General features: G+C 34.1%; 1 protein-coding gene across 1 annotated transcript; it reads right to left on the bottom strand.

Annotated features, from left to right (window-relative positions):
• Positions 1–8536: 8536 nt before the first annotated feature.
• LOC119809283 (olfactory receptor 867-like) lies at positions 8537–9505 on the bottom strand. The gene has a single exon (XM_038322139.1). The coding sequence runs from the start codon at positions 9503–9505 to the stop codon at positions 8537–8539; it is 969 nt and encodes a 322-aa protein (XP_038178067.1).
• Between the last annotated feature and the right edge of the window lie 7061 nt (positions 9506–16566).

The following is a 16566-nucleotide window of genomic DNA, read 5'->3' as shown; positions in this document are numbered from 1 at the left end:
ACTGTTCACCTGGTCTTGATTTAATTTTGGTATATTGTACTTATCTAAAAATGTGTCCATTTCTTTCACATTTTCCAATTTTGTAGCATACCAACTTTTGTAGTAAGATCTAATGATTCTCTGAATTTCCTCTGTGTCTGTGGTTCTGTCCCCCTTTTCATTTCTGATCTTGTTAATTTGCGTGTTTTCTCTCTGCTGTTTGATTAATTTGGCTAGGGGTTTGTCAATCTTGTTGATTTTCTCCAGGAACCAGCTTTTTGTTTCATTGATTCTTTGGATTGTTTTCTGTGCTTCTATTTTGTTGATTTCAGCCCCTAGTTTGATTATTTCCAGTCCTCTACTCTTCATGGGTGAATCTGCTTCTTCTTTTTCTAGAGCTTTCAGGTGTGCTGTTAAGTCTCTAATGGTGAATGCAAGCTTTGCTGGATATAGTAGTCTGGGCTTGCATCCATGTCTGTTAGTGTCTGCAGTACATCTATTCAAGACCTTCTGGCTTTCATGGTTTCCATTCAGAAGTCAGGTGTAATTTTGATAGGTTTCCCTTTATATGTTACTTGACCTTTTTCCTTTGCAGCTCTTAATATTTGTTCTTTATTCTGTATGTTTTGTGTTTTGATTATTATATGGTGAGGGGGTGCTTTTTTGATTCAGTCTTATGGTGTTCTGTAGTCTTCTTGTACCTTCATAGGAATATCTTTCTTTAGGTTGGGAAAGTTTTCTTCTATAATTTTGTTGAATATATTTTCTGGGCCTTTGAGTTGTAATTATTCTCCTTCTTCTATCCCTATTATTCTTAGGTTTGGTCTTTTCAAAGTATCCCAGATTTTCTGGATGTTTTGTGTTAAGAATTTGTTGGATTTGTTTTGTTCTTTAATCAGCAAGTTTATTTCCTCTGTAGTATCTTCAGTGTCTGAGATTCTTTCTTCTATCTCTTGTATTCTGTTGGAAATACTTGTCTCTGCAGTTCCTGTTCATTTACCCAGATTTTCCATATTCAGCTTTCCCTTGGTTTGTGTTTTCTTCATTACCTCCATTTTATTTTTCAGGTCTTGAACTATTTCCCTTACCTGTTTGATTGCTTTTTCTTCTTTTTCTTGTTTTTCTTGGGTATCTTTGAGAGATTTATCCATTTCCTCAACCTTTTTTTGTCATCTCTATTTTTTTATGGCAGTTTTCACCTCCTGTTTAAGGTCCTCTAATATTTTCATAATGTTCCTTTTAAAGTCCATTTCTTCTATTTCTTCTGGCTTAGGGTGTTCAATTCTTCTTGTTTCGTGATCCCTTGTTTCTGGTGATGTCATGTTGCCTTTCAGGTTGTTGGAGGAATTCTTGCATTGGCGCCTGCCCATCTCTTCCTTCAAATGGAGCCAGGAGAGTATTGGTGTCTTGGTCCAGTCTGCTGTGACTGACTCTCTGGGTGGATCTCCTCAGTGCAGGAGCAGGAACTGTTCCTGTCCATCTGGATGAAACCCCTCAGCACTGAAACAGGGTTACCTGGTATTCCAAGGCCTCCTCAGACTCAAGGGCAGACGTGGGGGCAGGGCAGGGCAGGGTCAAGTGGAACACAGAAACCCCGCATGAGCTGGGGTGGGGGGCTGTGTTCTCTTCCAGGACAGTCTGCCCAAGGATAGCACAAACTCACCAGTTTGGATGAAACTCCTCAGCCTATTTTTTATTCTTATTTTACAAAGACAATGAAGTATATATTAGGTTATTCATTTGAAGTCTTTCTGATTTTGTAATGAAGTGACTCATTTATGAACTTGTGTTATAAACGTGCCTCCGTGTTTTATACAAATTTTGGCTATTTATACTTTCATTTTCTCCTAATTCTTATACTTGTTAAAAAATCACTCCAAATTTCTTCAGCCTACCCTTTAATATAAAAATGTGTATTATTTGACCTTGTTATTTTTGGATATTATATCTGCTTTTTAATTTATTGCCAATTTTTTCAATTATGATTTCATTACATCTCATAAATCATTTATTTTTACAAGTTAATACTAGTTTTATATCATAAATTAAGAAGTATTCTAGAGGAAGTTCCATGGCTGCTCTGAGTTTTTGATAGTCCAGTTTTTGATGGACTATTTTGTTTATGACTATCAAGTCCCCCTGCTCTATGAAGTAACTTAACTCTGGAGGTAAATCTATATATTTTGACCTGGATGACCTATTCAATCCAAAACTAATAATCCTAAGTTGGATATAAAATTGACCTAATATATTTGTGCTGCTGCTTATCTGTCTGTTTATGCCTTTAAGCTGATGTTTTATGTAATTGGGGCAAATTAAATTATCATGTGTTTAAAATAAGAAAATGTATCTTATAGATGTGTTGGTGTATTACTAATATGCAGTTCATTTAACCTTTTCTGACTTCTATTTGTCAGATATGTTATGCAATTTTTGTCATATTTAATTGTAATATCTAATTTCCATCATCTGATTTCATCCTGTATGTGTCTGTGCTGGTGAGACACTTTTCTTTCAGGCAATACATTAGTAGATATTCCTTCATTCCATTCAGTTAGTCTCATTATTGTGACTAGAGAATTAAGCTCATTAACTTGCATGACCATTGTATACTGGACTTATGATTCTTGAATACATGATGCTCTCTGACTTGTGTGTGTGTGTGTGTGTGTGTGTGTGTGTGTGTGTGTGTATGCTGGTATATGTAGTCACAAAATATATAATTATATAATGTTATAATATAAACATCATAACTTTTATAACATTGATATATCAACTATAACAAAGCAATGTCTGCCTTTGGTGGTTCTATAACCTACCCTGTAAAGTCTTTTAACAGATCAACAAACTAATTCATTTTCTTTCTCCCACAATTTTAACAATTGATTTTAAGTGGAAGTTCATTTTACTTCTAGACACATAAATCCTGCTTCTAACTCCATATATTATTCTCAGAAACTTCTACCTGAGTCACAGTTTTGATATACTGGTTTTTCTGTATAGTTGGAGGTTCCTTGCTCATACAGTTAAGAGAAGAAATGAATGAATACTCAGTAAATAGAAATTCAGAGGTTTTAACTACCACTAAAATATTTATGCTGGTTAGGACCCTCCTTAGATTCTTCTGAATAGAGAATATAAGAAAAACTCTGAAGTACCTGCCTCTTTCATACAACCTTACTGTTTAGATCAGAGACTTAAGCTACATTTTTTTTGTAAAGTAGAAAATTACACATATGTGTGACTCATTAAAAGTTTCATTTCCCTTTTTTGTTTGGATTGGGTGGGGCTCTGACATTGGAAGCTTCTCTGTGTCTCTGTCTTTGTCTTTGTAACTTGAAGATACTTTTAAAATGTCTGCACTTGTGTTAAAAGTTTGACATAAGAAATTTCTTACATGGATCTGATTGAATCTAAAATCAGCAAGCTGGAAAACACAGGAGTTGCTTGTAGGTAATTTGCTTTTTATTCAGATTGCATAACTCACATGTTGAAGTACAGTGCTGCAATGGCCAAATTTACAAACAAAAGTTGAAAGGAGTCTAGAATGAGGGGTACAAACAAGAGGAAATACTAAGGAAGTGAGAGTGATCTTAATCTAATCAAAGTACATTATATATATGTAATCATTAAATATTCTGTACAATTAATAAATATCAGTTTTAAGACTAGGTTGATGCTTCATGTTTTTTAGAATTTCTACTATGCGGTACATATAAATTTAAAAATATTGGAAGGGCATGGTCTCTTACAGAACCTGGAATTAGTTATTTTGGATAGACTGGCTGGTCAGCAAGGTCTTGTTTCAGAAACTGAGATATACAGAGAGGAAAACACTCAACACTGACCACTGCAAGCATATGAACACAGCACAGAAAGAAAGAGAGGGAAAGAAACAGAGATTGACCTCTTGCCACACACACTGAGGAAATAAGAATGTACCATATAGACTTGGAAAATAATTTTTCAATAAACAATATAATGAAGAGAATATCCAGGATAATGAATCTTACACACTGAAGAAAGAATCTTAATAAATATTGTTAGTAAAGAAAATAATAGGAAACTAACTTTCTCTGTCTCTCTGTCTCTTTCTCTTTCTCTGTCTCTGTCTCTCTCTCTCACACACACAGACACACACACACAAATAGAGAGAGATAAAAACTCAAGATAAAACTTCTCTAGGAACCATATATAGCATTTCTGGCTATGTATCTGAAAGAGATGAAGTCAGCAGACAAAGAGATATGTATAACTATGTTTATTCTAACACTTCAAAACAGACAATATATAAAATCACCCTAGATTACCATTAGCATGTTAACAGAAGGAGAATTGTGCCATTTATTTGCATAGTGGAAGATAATTAGACATAAAAAGAAATGGAAAGGTGGAACGTAAACATAGATATAATTGGAGATAATTATTTTAAGTTAAAATAAGGAAGACACACGGACAAGAATAACATCTGTGCTCTTGACAGAAAATTGCAAAATTAAATCACTTCAAAGCAGGGTTATGAGTGAAGGGGAAGACTGCTCAGGGAACAAATTAAAAAGACAAGTAAGAAAAGATTGAAAGGAAGAGGGACATGACACGTTCATTATATATGTAATTACAAATTACTAAATATGTAAGTTAGATATACATGCATAGAAATGTCAAAATTCATTTATGTAAGTATACACGTTAATAATTATTTAACGTGACAAATACCACTGGTTGTATATCCAGAGTATATCCAGAAATATACTCATAAATTAATTTGACTGTTTGATAGCTTTTTGACAAAGATACCAGGGACATGTAGGGAAAGGAAGACCTAACTACTAAATGTGATAGGTAACTAGGAAATCCACATGCAGAAGAATCAGATTAGATTTACCCACACCATGAAAAACAATATGGAAAGAATAAATTACAGACTTAAGTGTAAAAGTAATAAAAGCACAAAAACGAGAATAGTCTATGATGTTGGTTCAGGCAACTACTGAGTGGTTGTTGGTTTGGGAAATGAGTGGGAAGATAAGTGATAGAAGTGATCAATTTGTATGTATATGAATATGGACCAAAAGTGTAGACAATAAAAGCACTCACAAACTGAGAGTGAAGAAAAGTAACATCTTCCTCACGTTCTACTCACAAACGAACAATTTGCAGAGGGAGGAAACAGCCTACACCATGTTTCTGACAGTTAATGTGTCTCTGAAGTTTCATCTGACCACTTCCAAACAGATACTTCTCTCACCATAGATAACATATGCATAATTCTATGGGCATCAAGTTAGTCAATTAGAAGATGGTTTGTCAGGCACAGAATGTTCATTTAGGGAAAAAATAAGAGCAGTAGCTTCCCCACTTAGTACTGACTTTTCCAGCCATGGATTTCTCCTTCCCTCCCTCTCTCTTTCCTTCTTTCCGTTTTTCTTCTTTTCTTTCTCTTCCTTTCGTCAAGGTTTATCATATTAGGGTTGGACATCTGCCCATAAGTGGAACATCCATAATATCTACCCCCAAACTATACCCCAGAAAACATTATAAAAGAAGATATAAAAAATGTAAAAGCTAGAGAAAACTGAGAATGGTGATGTGGAATGCTGGCTTCCAGACATGACATCCATATTGCATTCTTGAACTCAGAGCAGGTGTGACTAATGGCATGAAGACCTGTCAAACCTTGAAATAGACCCTAGAGAGGCTCAGAGGGACCCAACCCTCTCTGAAACTACAGCTGAAGGAGGAGAGAAATATAGTTATTTTCAGTAAGATACTCATTTGTGAGGTACAAATGCTCTTGTAAACAATTTAATGAAACTTACCAGGTTACAAAAATGACATAAAAGAAGGAAGATTGTTGGGAAGAAGAAAGAAATTAACAGGAGTAGATAAAAAGGGTTATGGGGGAAAAACAATTGAAATACATTTTGTACATCCATAAAATTTTAATAATAAAACCCACTTTACCTATTATTAACATATAATAAAACCATTAAAGTAAAATTTTAAATATTATAGGTAACTTCATCAAAAAAGAAGAGAAAAGTAAATGAGAGATAATATTTAAAATCAATTATTAGTAAAGAATTCCATATAAAAATATTTAAAAATCACATAACCCAACTGTTAGAAAATAAATAATCTACTTAAAATCAACAAAGGTTTGATCAGAAAATTCTCTAAAGAAGATAACCAAAGAGAAGATATATAAAATGTAGTGATCAGCATCACTAATTCACTAATTATAAAAGCGCAATAGAATATCAGTGTATGCTTTAAAATTATCAAAAATATAGTAGAAAACAAATATTTTTCAAATATAGCAATTTTTGAATGTTGTTGACAACAAAAATTAATAAAATAATTATATGAAACAGCATATGTTTTTCTCAAAAATGAGAAAAACTGTAAGATTTGGTAGTCTCATTTAAACGTGACTATCTATTGAATATTAAATGAATACATCAATATATCTGTATAATCTCATTATCTTGACAGAATTATTTTAACTGTGTGTGGATTTATATGTTTATTATAAGATGAGTAGTAGATAAACGTGACATGGCTAAGGCAACAATATGCAGGTACATGAATCAAATAATACATTTGAAACAACATGGAAGAACCACTGCATCATCAGGTCTTGTGAAATGAGAAACAGATAATATAATCAGTATGATATCCACTATTTTATATGTGGATCTTAAGTAGTAGACCTCATGCAGAGTAAAGTGACTCTCATGGTATATGGGAAGGGTGTTAGTTAAAAAGGAAAAGGTTTAAGTTTAACAGTAATAATTCTCCTACAGTACATGTATACTTATCAATAAACAGCCCTTTAAAAACAGAAAACACTTGCAAAGACATATAATCACCACATATTAAGATTACATAAGGAATAGCTCATGACAAGGAAAAGCACAACCTGTATAATTGGTAAAACTTCTAGCAAAAAGTGAGTTGGCCATTGGATAACAGTGCAGGGAGTAGAGTACTGTAGTGACACAATCAGTCTTCTGTGATGGTGCAAGTTTCTAAGGAGGATATTAACAAACTATACACAAAATTTTCAAAGAGAATTACAGGAATGAAACTTCTTACAAAACAACTTTATGAAGATTTCCTGTTTAAACCCCAATCATCATTGCATAAAAGAGCACAGTAAATATAAGATTCATTGTACAGCTTAAATTACAGACTGTCACAATCTCAGATTATTCTCTGATCACACTAGTTCTACAGAGTTAGATAGATTTCCAGTACTAGGCATAGTTTCCCTCTTGTTGGCCAGGTGTTAGGTCCAAAGAGTGAACTCTATTACAAAGAAACATGCACAACTTTTATACTCTTAAGGTCATCATGACATGCTGGTCATCAATGTGGTTAATAGAAGTCATAACTGTGTAGGTTGCTCACCAGCTATGTTGGTTGCTTGAATAAAATATTTCACTACCATGGTATTGGAGAAGAATCTACAAGTACTAATTTACTAAACCAGCAAAATCCCTAACAGCAATCTCGAGACATTTGTCCTTATACTGACAAATAAGTAAAGTCTTCACTCCAATCAAGGAAACTTCTCTCTGTAACCAACAAACACTTCTACAGAAAGCCACAATCAATAAAATTGCAGATGTGGAGTCCAGACCCAATGGATATAGCTATAAAAATTGTGGAAGAGGGAAAGGAAAGATTATGAGAGTCAAAGTATCAGGAACAATGAGAATGTGTCTTCTTGAAATAGCAGAAGCTATACCCATAGAGTCTCACAAGCATGACTGCCCAAATATGAGCTGAACAAATATGACACCACAAATATGCTCAACTACACAAAGTTTTCTGTAACTGTAGACAACTGATAAAACCTGGACAGAGAAGAGGTGGTTTTCTCCAGGAAAGAGAACACTAGTGTCAAAATAATTACCCCTGAATACATACATACATACATACATACATACATACATGTAACATACAAGTAACATTATTTAGGCTGAAATCATTATAATAAGGAATACACATGTATATACATATATGTATATGCCTGCAGTAATAATATTAGTTAATAAGGAGACCACGAATTTGAAGGATAAAGGGAGGTATATGGGAGATTTTGGAGGGAAGAAAAGAAAATAAAGAATTTTATTAAACTATAATCTCAAAAATAAAAAAAATGGAAAATGAAAAATCAATACAACAATGTTTTCAGGATGAAATCACATATGTTGAATGATAGTAACAGAACTCATATGATAACAGCATTGATGTGAGCATTTTCATATTTCCTTTAGGGAAAACAAGAATACTATCAAATTAAGGTAAAGAAAAATAACCATCCAAAAATGATTTAGGATGAACTCATATGAACTCATGAGTCATAATTCACAACAATTTAAATATCAAAAAATTCCAAAAGCACAGATACAATCTTTAAACAGTATGCATAGGGAATTAAAATAATTTCTGTTAAAAATACAAAAATGAAAAGTTAAAAATAATTTCTAAATAGTGTAAATTAAGCATGTGGTGTATGATAGAAAAAGACCACCCAGGATAGGTATGTTCATAAATTTTGTCTTAGAGTTCTCATTAGGGATGGACAAGAGGCAACTCTGTTGACAATTTCTCCAAGAGCATCCTTTACATCCTTGTTTCTCAGGCAATATATGAATGGGTTCAGCATGGGACTGATCACAGTATACATCAATGAGGCAATCATTCTTCTCAGAGAAGGATGAGAAACAGAGGAGCTGAAGTAAACTGCAAGTCCTGACCCATAGAACAAGGAGACCACAGAGAGGTGAGACCCACAGGTGGAAAAGGCTTTGCACTTACTCACAGTAGAGGACATCCTTAATAAGGCTGAGATAATTTGTGAATAAGACATAAAGATTCCTATCATAGGAATCACACCTAGTAGGGAAGTCAGCACATACAGAACAACATTATTGACGTAAGTATCAGAGTTGGCTACCTTGAGAACTTGTGCCAGTTCACAGAAGAAATGTTGGATTTCAGTTCCTCTGGAGAAGTTCAATTCGTTCATCAATAGAATAAGAATCAGGGAGACCCAGAACATGATGATCCAAAGTATCAAGACCAGAAGGGTACATACCCAAGGACTCATGATAACAGTGTAGTTGAGGGGATGACAGATAGCTACAAAGCGATCATAGGCCATCAAAGTAAGTAAAAAATTATCCATTCCAACTAAAGTAGTAAAAAAATATACTTGTGTAAGGCATTCTCTGTAGGAGATGCCTTTTCTCTGTGAGTGCATGTTCACCAGCATCTTTGGTATTGTAGTTGAGATGAAACAGATATCAATAAAAGACAGGTTGGAGAGGAAGAAGTACATGGGAGTGTAGAGTTTGGAGCTAGAACTGACAGCCAGGATGATGAGCAGGTTCCCAAGCACGGTGACCAGGTACATAGACAGAAACAGTCCAAAGAGAATGGGCTGCAGTTCAGGATTATCTGAGAGGCCCACAATGAGAAATTCTGGTATTAGTGTGAAGTTCTGTGTTTCCATTTAACTTTTGTTTCTGTTAGAGATAAGATAAGGAGAGTTTTCAACTAATAGCCACTGTCAAGTCACAAAATAGCCTGGGGAAGCATATCTTTCATAATGACAATAAATCTCATTTACTTAACCAAGTGATTTTTTGTAACTATTTGTAAATATGTGTAAGCATTCTTTTTTTATTTGGTCAAATATCTCTCTTCTTTAACTTCTAAAACTGCTATTAATGGAATTTTCGATATAAACTTATATAGAAAATTTATTTTTTAATAAACCCTACAAACACTTGAAGTTTTCTTATTATTTTTTCTTTATAACTGCAGTAATTTATTTCTCCTAATAGAATGAGAATTTACCTCTATAATCTTCATGATTTTGTCATTCTGAGCCCATAATTGTTTTCTAACATCATGATGGTTGCAATTATTATGCTTATTGTTTAAAAATGCCTTGTAAGCAGTATATTTCAAAAATGTTACTTGTCATTTTTATATTATTATTACTAATATTAATCTACTCTATTATGATAATTATTTTGGGTGCATAACAAAATTTCAAAAGTAAATATTTAACAATGATTTAGAAGTTAAAAATTTTGTCATATTTCTTTAACATAATTTTGGTTCATCCATTGACATCTATGTAGTCTTGAGAAAATTATGTGACTTCTTGAATTTCTCATGCATAACTATCATTGAGAATACCAAAATGGTGTTCTCTGGAGCAGCAGGAATTGATGATGTATTTATGATATAAAACAACAAGGGTGTTTCCTCTTTGAAAATAATGCAATACTTTGAATTAGTGAGGTTTCCTACAGCTCCTTCTTTTGAACACTTGCTTCCAAGTGAATGTGTCTGGAAAGAGAAAAGAGCAGTGGTCTATAGAGATGAGAATAGGAAACAAGAAAGCACACTATCACTATAATAAGCAAGGGGAGTACATTCTCACATGTTCTTTCCTGTCCATAAACAGGAATAGGAATATGTTATTGTAAAATCAGGAGCACTAATGGTCAAAGTTTATAATTGGTTAATATGACTACAGATATTGAAAGATAATATAAGCCAATTTTTTTTTACTTATATAAGTTACTAAATTTTTCATGAAAGAAAGTGTTAGCATTATGAATGCCTGGGAATGTTATTTGACTTCGGAAAAAATACCTGCAAAGTAATAAAATAGTTTATCCTGTGAGAGTGAAAGAGTGGATAGTAATATCTTCCCTGAAATAGGAACGTTTGGTAAAAGACCAAAAGGCAAAAAAAAGTGGAGAGAAATACTCAAGGATGAGAGACTAGTTTGTAATTTCTCTATGAGGTGTCAGTCTGGCATTTGGCTTGTGAAATAAGAAGCAGAGGATGAGGGCATCAAGGACAAGGTATGAGGTTCACATATTGTCTTCTGTGTTTTCTTTGTCACTCTAACATTGACTGATTCACATTCTTTGTTAGTCTGAAATCCTGACTGTCCTGTTCCATAATTTGTATTTTGAAGGAATTAAATTTTGATTATTAAATTTTAGGAGCTTGTAAGAGCCCACAGTGACTCCATTCCATCCTGAATAGAGGTCAGAGAGTTCAAGCTCATTCTTTCTTCTCAAGGGCAAATAACAGGATGTTTGACCAAAGAAGTGCTTGCTAGATATTTTGAGTATTAAGGAGGTGATTATGCTTGCTTGCTCTTAGAACCATGGTGAGGAAGCATTTTGCCGCTCCCTTTTGCTTTGGGTATAAGAGGGCTATAAGAAATAAATTTAGGACTGCTGCAGCATTCACTGAGAGCCCTCCCTCTATCTTCTGTCTTTTGTCTCTTTCTTAATCACCACACCTGTATTCAGGTGCTGTTTGATGAGTCAGCTGATCCAAACAGAGCTTGAATAAATACATATATTTGAAGTAAAATAAATATTGAGAAATTACCTACAAAAGGGGAATCTTCCAATATTTTCTATACCTAAATGGAAGTATAGTGAATTTAAACTAAAGTACATTAACACTTTTAAAAGAGATGAACAGAAAATCATAGTCCTAGAAATGGATCTTGAATAGTTTCAGAGTATGAAATTGGGAAAGGAAGTCTTACCGGATTCTACAAATCCCACAAAGAAGTGCAGAATAGATGGATACTCTTTAGAAAGTGACACTGGAAAAAAATAACCAATATTGCAAAGACAGACAGAAACAGATTAAGATCTGTATAAGGGACTCATTGAAAACTGAAGTGCCTTTGAAGTGCAGGCTCTTTATAATAACAGACTAAACAAGCACTTTCCTGTTTGTACTCTTCTGAGGATCTAGCCCCCACATACATCCTCTCTGCTCTCCATGCCTACCTTACAAGCCTTGACTGGTGCACACCAGTGCTTCCAGTGGTCATTACTGCAGCTGTTTCTTCTCAACCATCTGCTTACAGAAAGATCAGGTGAGTTTTCACAGTACAGAGGTCAGAGATAGATAAGAAGAAGGGGCATTGTGAAACTTTCACATGTCCCAGGGTTTGGATTCTCAAAGTTCCTCATTAGTTAAATTATCTGTTGTCTTTACACTCCCCAAACTATTGAGTTCCCTTGGGGCACAAAGGAAGGTGCAAAACTGGTAGTCAGTTTTGTGTGTGTGTAGTTAATCACAAAAGGAGATTGATTTTTTTCTGCAAGAAAGAGCTCTTTATTTAGGTTTAATTAAAAATCATGCTTTGACCCCAAAGAAAATGTCAGTTCTACAAAAATCAATCCAAGACAAACCTTAAGAAGTCTTTTTTAACAATATTCCCCAAATTGTCAAATATTATATCTATTCTATTACAAAGAAAAAGGAGACCATTTGTATTACAATATTCCATGATTTGTATTTCAATCTTATTATTTAACTTGATAGATAAAATCTTACTTATATTGTCCATAAAGTATGATGTCTGGGAACAATTTACTGAGAATTAAATAAATTAAACTGAGAATTAACATACACATAAAATTATTACTTTATATGAAAATATTTCATATGAGCCATATTTTAGTAATATATAATTACTAATTATATTTACTCTGCTGTTCAAACTATTTTGTATTCCTCTCACCTAAGTATAATTTTTAAATCTTTGACATGAGTTCATCCAATATGATGCTCAAACTCTCCTGACTACTGATAATTCCCTCATCTACTTCTCTAGGGAAAATTGGACTAATTCCAAATATCAGTAAGATCATGTGGGATTTTTCAAACTGTGTTTGGTTTATTTCAACACACACACACACACACACACACACACATGCACACACACACACACACACACTTCTCTGGTATATTAATTTTTCTTGGCTTGTACCCAATAGATCATTAGATAGTACAGTAATTTGGTATTTATTTGTTGTTTTCCTTTTTTATTTACAATTTCAAATATAGTGGTTAGCCTGGGAATGGTAGCACAAGCCTTTAATCCCAGCACTGAGGAGGCAGATGCAGGTGGATCTCTGAGTTCCAGGCCAGCCTGGTCTACAGAGTGTGTGGTCCAGGACAATAAGGGCTCCACAGAGAAACCCTGTCTCGAAAAACAAACAAACAAACAAACAAACAAATGAGAACAATGTTCAAAGAATCCCTTTTCTTTGTGGATTTCTAATTTTTTTGATATTATGATTATTGATACGTTTCAATGTTACATATTGATAATCTTCACTTTTTTATTTCTATGCTTGCCTTAACTCAAGTTCACAAGTGAAGCTGCACCAATATTAAAAGTTCTACAAGAATAATTATCATATAAATGATTGTCAAGAGTAGGGCTTTTGTAATCCCAAAAATTAAATTATCTTGGGCTGTCTTTGCTTCCTAAATAGCATTTACAACCCACCTCTGGCTGTAATCTAACATGCATGTGCTTATCAGAGAAATCCTTTTCAAATGCACAAATAGATCCTTACCTTCCATTAAAAGTTAAGAATAATTTTAGGCAATATCAGAGGCTTAAGGCAGAGAGTTCCCTTTTTGCTGTAACCACCTACCTCATAATTTTACCAGTATATTTGAAAGCATCTTGATTTATGATTTATGAGTGGATTTGCTTCTGTACTATAGGACTTTTATGAAACTGTTAAAACATTAAATGGTATTTGAGGTATTGTAAACCTGTGTTACTAATTTGTGGTTTTTCATAGTTGAATCCAGAATAAACTTTTTCTTATAACCTTTGAGGTAAGAGAAGTGTTTTCTGTATTAATACACAAATCTTGCTTTGCTTATGTATACACCATATCCTATTCTATCCATATCCACCACTCTGACCCGTAAGTCTGACTTCCATAGTTCTTTCTGTTCTGTATTCATAACATCCCTTTTTCTCATCTTCTACTCACAGAAGTAGCACATAATACCTTTTATTCGATGTTTAACTCATTTGGCTTGACTAGCTGTCATGCTGTTCCATCTAATTTTTTGCCATCAACTGATGTGAAGTTATAGTTTTCATGATACAACTGGTTCCACTGATATACAAATATTCCACTGATTTGCAGTATGACTTCTCTGCATGCACCAATCTTATAAAATATTATTAAACTGTATAGTTTTTCAACTTTACTAGGTCATATGTTTCCATAAACACATCAAGTTCTTCTAGATTTCCCAATATAATAGATTATAATTTTGAAAATAATGTCTAGTGTTCTTGTGGAATTTAATAGTCTGTTATAATATCCCACTTTAACCTTAAATTGTATTAAAATGCTTCCTTTTCCTCCTCATTATGATTATTTTTGCTAAGATCTTTCAATATGTCTTATGTTTTGTTTTTTGTTCATTTGCATTTTTGCAGTATTGATATTCAGACACAGGAACTTACACACGTTACATAAGTATTCTGCAAATCTACACCCTTAGGATATTTTTTTTATGAAAACCAATGCTTTCCCCTTGAATATTTTTTGTGTTCTTTTAAATTTAATTTCATCCATTTCAACTATGACTTTTACTACCTCTTTCTTTCTTTTGGCAGTTTTTCTTCTCACCATCATAAGACATACCATCTGTTTTCTTACTTGTATATTTATTTCAGTGTAGGCAGTCACAGTTACAAGTCATCCTCTTAGAACAAACTACCTTTTCTGTCTTCCACATATTCTTATTTCATTAAGTAAATCTTTGACAATTTCACAGGATACATAGAGCATACTAAGCAATTTTGACCTCCCACCCTATTCCTATTGTGTACTTCCTTCTCAATTTTCTTCCCTATAAATCCTTTTCTCACGTTCCTGTGTATTTGTTTTGTTTTCTGACACACTGATATTAACCAGGACCATGTGTTGCATAAGTTAAAAGCTACTCATTGAAGACTAGTAAGCACGACACTGGGTACATAGCTAACTATTTCCCAGAAACTACCAACAACCAGTAGCTCAGTAGTGAGGGATAGGATTCTGAGAACACTGCCCAGTTCTGTCACATATTCTTATATGATGTGTTTTTATTTTCAACATATTTTATGAAATTTTAAGTTCTTGTTTTATTTTAACAACTCAGTCTTATTCATCAAACCTATGTTTGTAAAATTTCTGAAGTTTCTCTTGTTGATGAATTCTAGTCTCATTTCATTACAATCCAAGACGTAAGGAAATATCTTATTTTTCTAATTAACAGTTGTGCTATGACATAAATTGGGATGTTTTTGAGGAAGTTCATTGAGTCTCTGAAGAGGACACATTTTCAAAAGTTGAGAAATGGAATGCTCTATAAATATCCTGTATTTAATTAATAGCCAGTCATCCAATTTATATAGTTTAATGTGATTTTAAGACATGCACCATCTACTCTCAATAACTGTTTTTGAAGCAAGGACATTTGTAAGAAAATGGATGTACATAGAAATAATAATATTAAGTAAATTATTGGGTCTTAGGAATACTGATACCATATGTTTGTTTTTATTTGTGGTTACTATAATTTATATAGCCACATAAAATTCTGCCACATCCACGGCTGCCTCGCCTGTGTGGCAAAATGCCTCTCAGGTGGTGGCCGTTTCAAAATGAGGGGCTCGTGCTTCCCGGAGCTTGGCCCCCGGAGGCTCCCTGGCAGTTTGCTCAAGTTGTGGTGTCTGATTGGCCTCAACGACCTCGTTCACTTTGTTCCTGGCAATGGTTCTTTGCATTGGCTCTGCTATTTTCTTTCTCTGTCCTATTTTTCTCTTACAAAAAAAAATTTAATCTGTTCAAAGAACCAGGAAACATTCCCAACGGCTTCTTGAATACGGAGGAACTGATGCGTCAATTCCCTCCCTTGATTCAGGCCATTAATGTTATTATTTAGACTCCGGCTCGCTCTCTGGGGGAACTTATGGGTACCCTAGAACAGAGAGAGATCATGATAATAGAAGATAGGTAAATTATGAGGGAAAACGTATGGAGTGACGTGAGTTACCATCTATGGAGAGGCTAGCCAGCATGAGAAATCCCTGGTGCATTTTAGATAGGAAAGAAAGGCAGGCTATTCTTGACAATATGAAGCCAGCCATTCAATATTGGAGTAAGCCCTGGGGGTGGAATCCTGAAGAATAGTGTTTGGGTTACCATGAGAGCAGATATGATTTAGGGCCATGAGAAAGTTAGCAGTTGGTTAATGGTGTGAGACGAATTTCAAAGAAAAGCTCTGCCCACCTGGCCCTAACCACAAGACATACTGAAAACAATCAACTGCCTGTAATCATTTTTTTATATGTAAGCTTTTGTGTCTGCCAACTTCATTCTGTAATCTCATAAAAGTGATGCTTGAAATTTAGTAAATTTGTAGCAGATTCAAAACTCATTAGAGTTGTGTCTGTCTGTCATTCGCCGAATCCCGGGTTCTCCTTAGCCTTCACCCTGTTCTCCCTCGGTCTTCGATCTCCAAGAGAGTCGGTCCGTGGCAAAATTCCATGTATATTAAACTAAAATTGCAGTTTGTCTAGGGAAAGTCGGAGGAAAAATAAAATAGAACTGTGTTTGCCTGTATAAGATCAAAGCAGTGAGCCTTTCCTCATGGAGCTTGAAGTGGCTCCCAAATTTTCACCCCTAGCTGGGAACTGTTGGTTGCTGATGG

This window comes from Arvicola amphibius, chromosome 3 (genome assembly GCF_903992535.2).
Source record: "Arvicola amphibius chromosome 3, mArvAmp1.2, whole genome shotgun sequence".
Taxonomy (NCBI): Eukaryota; Metazoa; Chordata; class Mammalia; order Rodentia; family Cricetidae; genus Arvicola; species Arvicola amphibius.
Note: the sequence above shows the minus strand (reverse complement) of the source record. Positions and strands in the feature narration are given on the sequence as shown.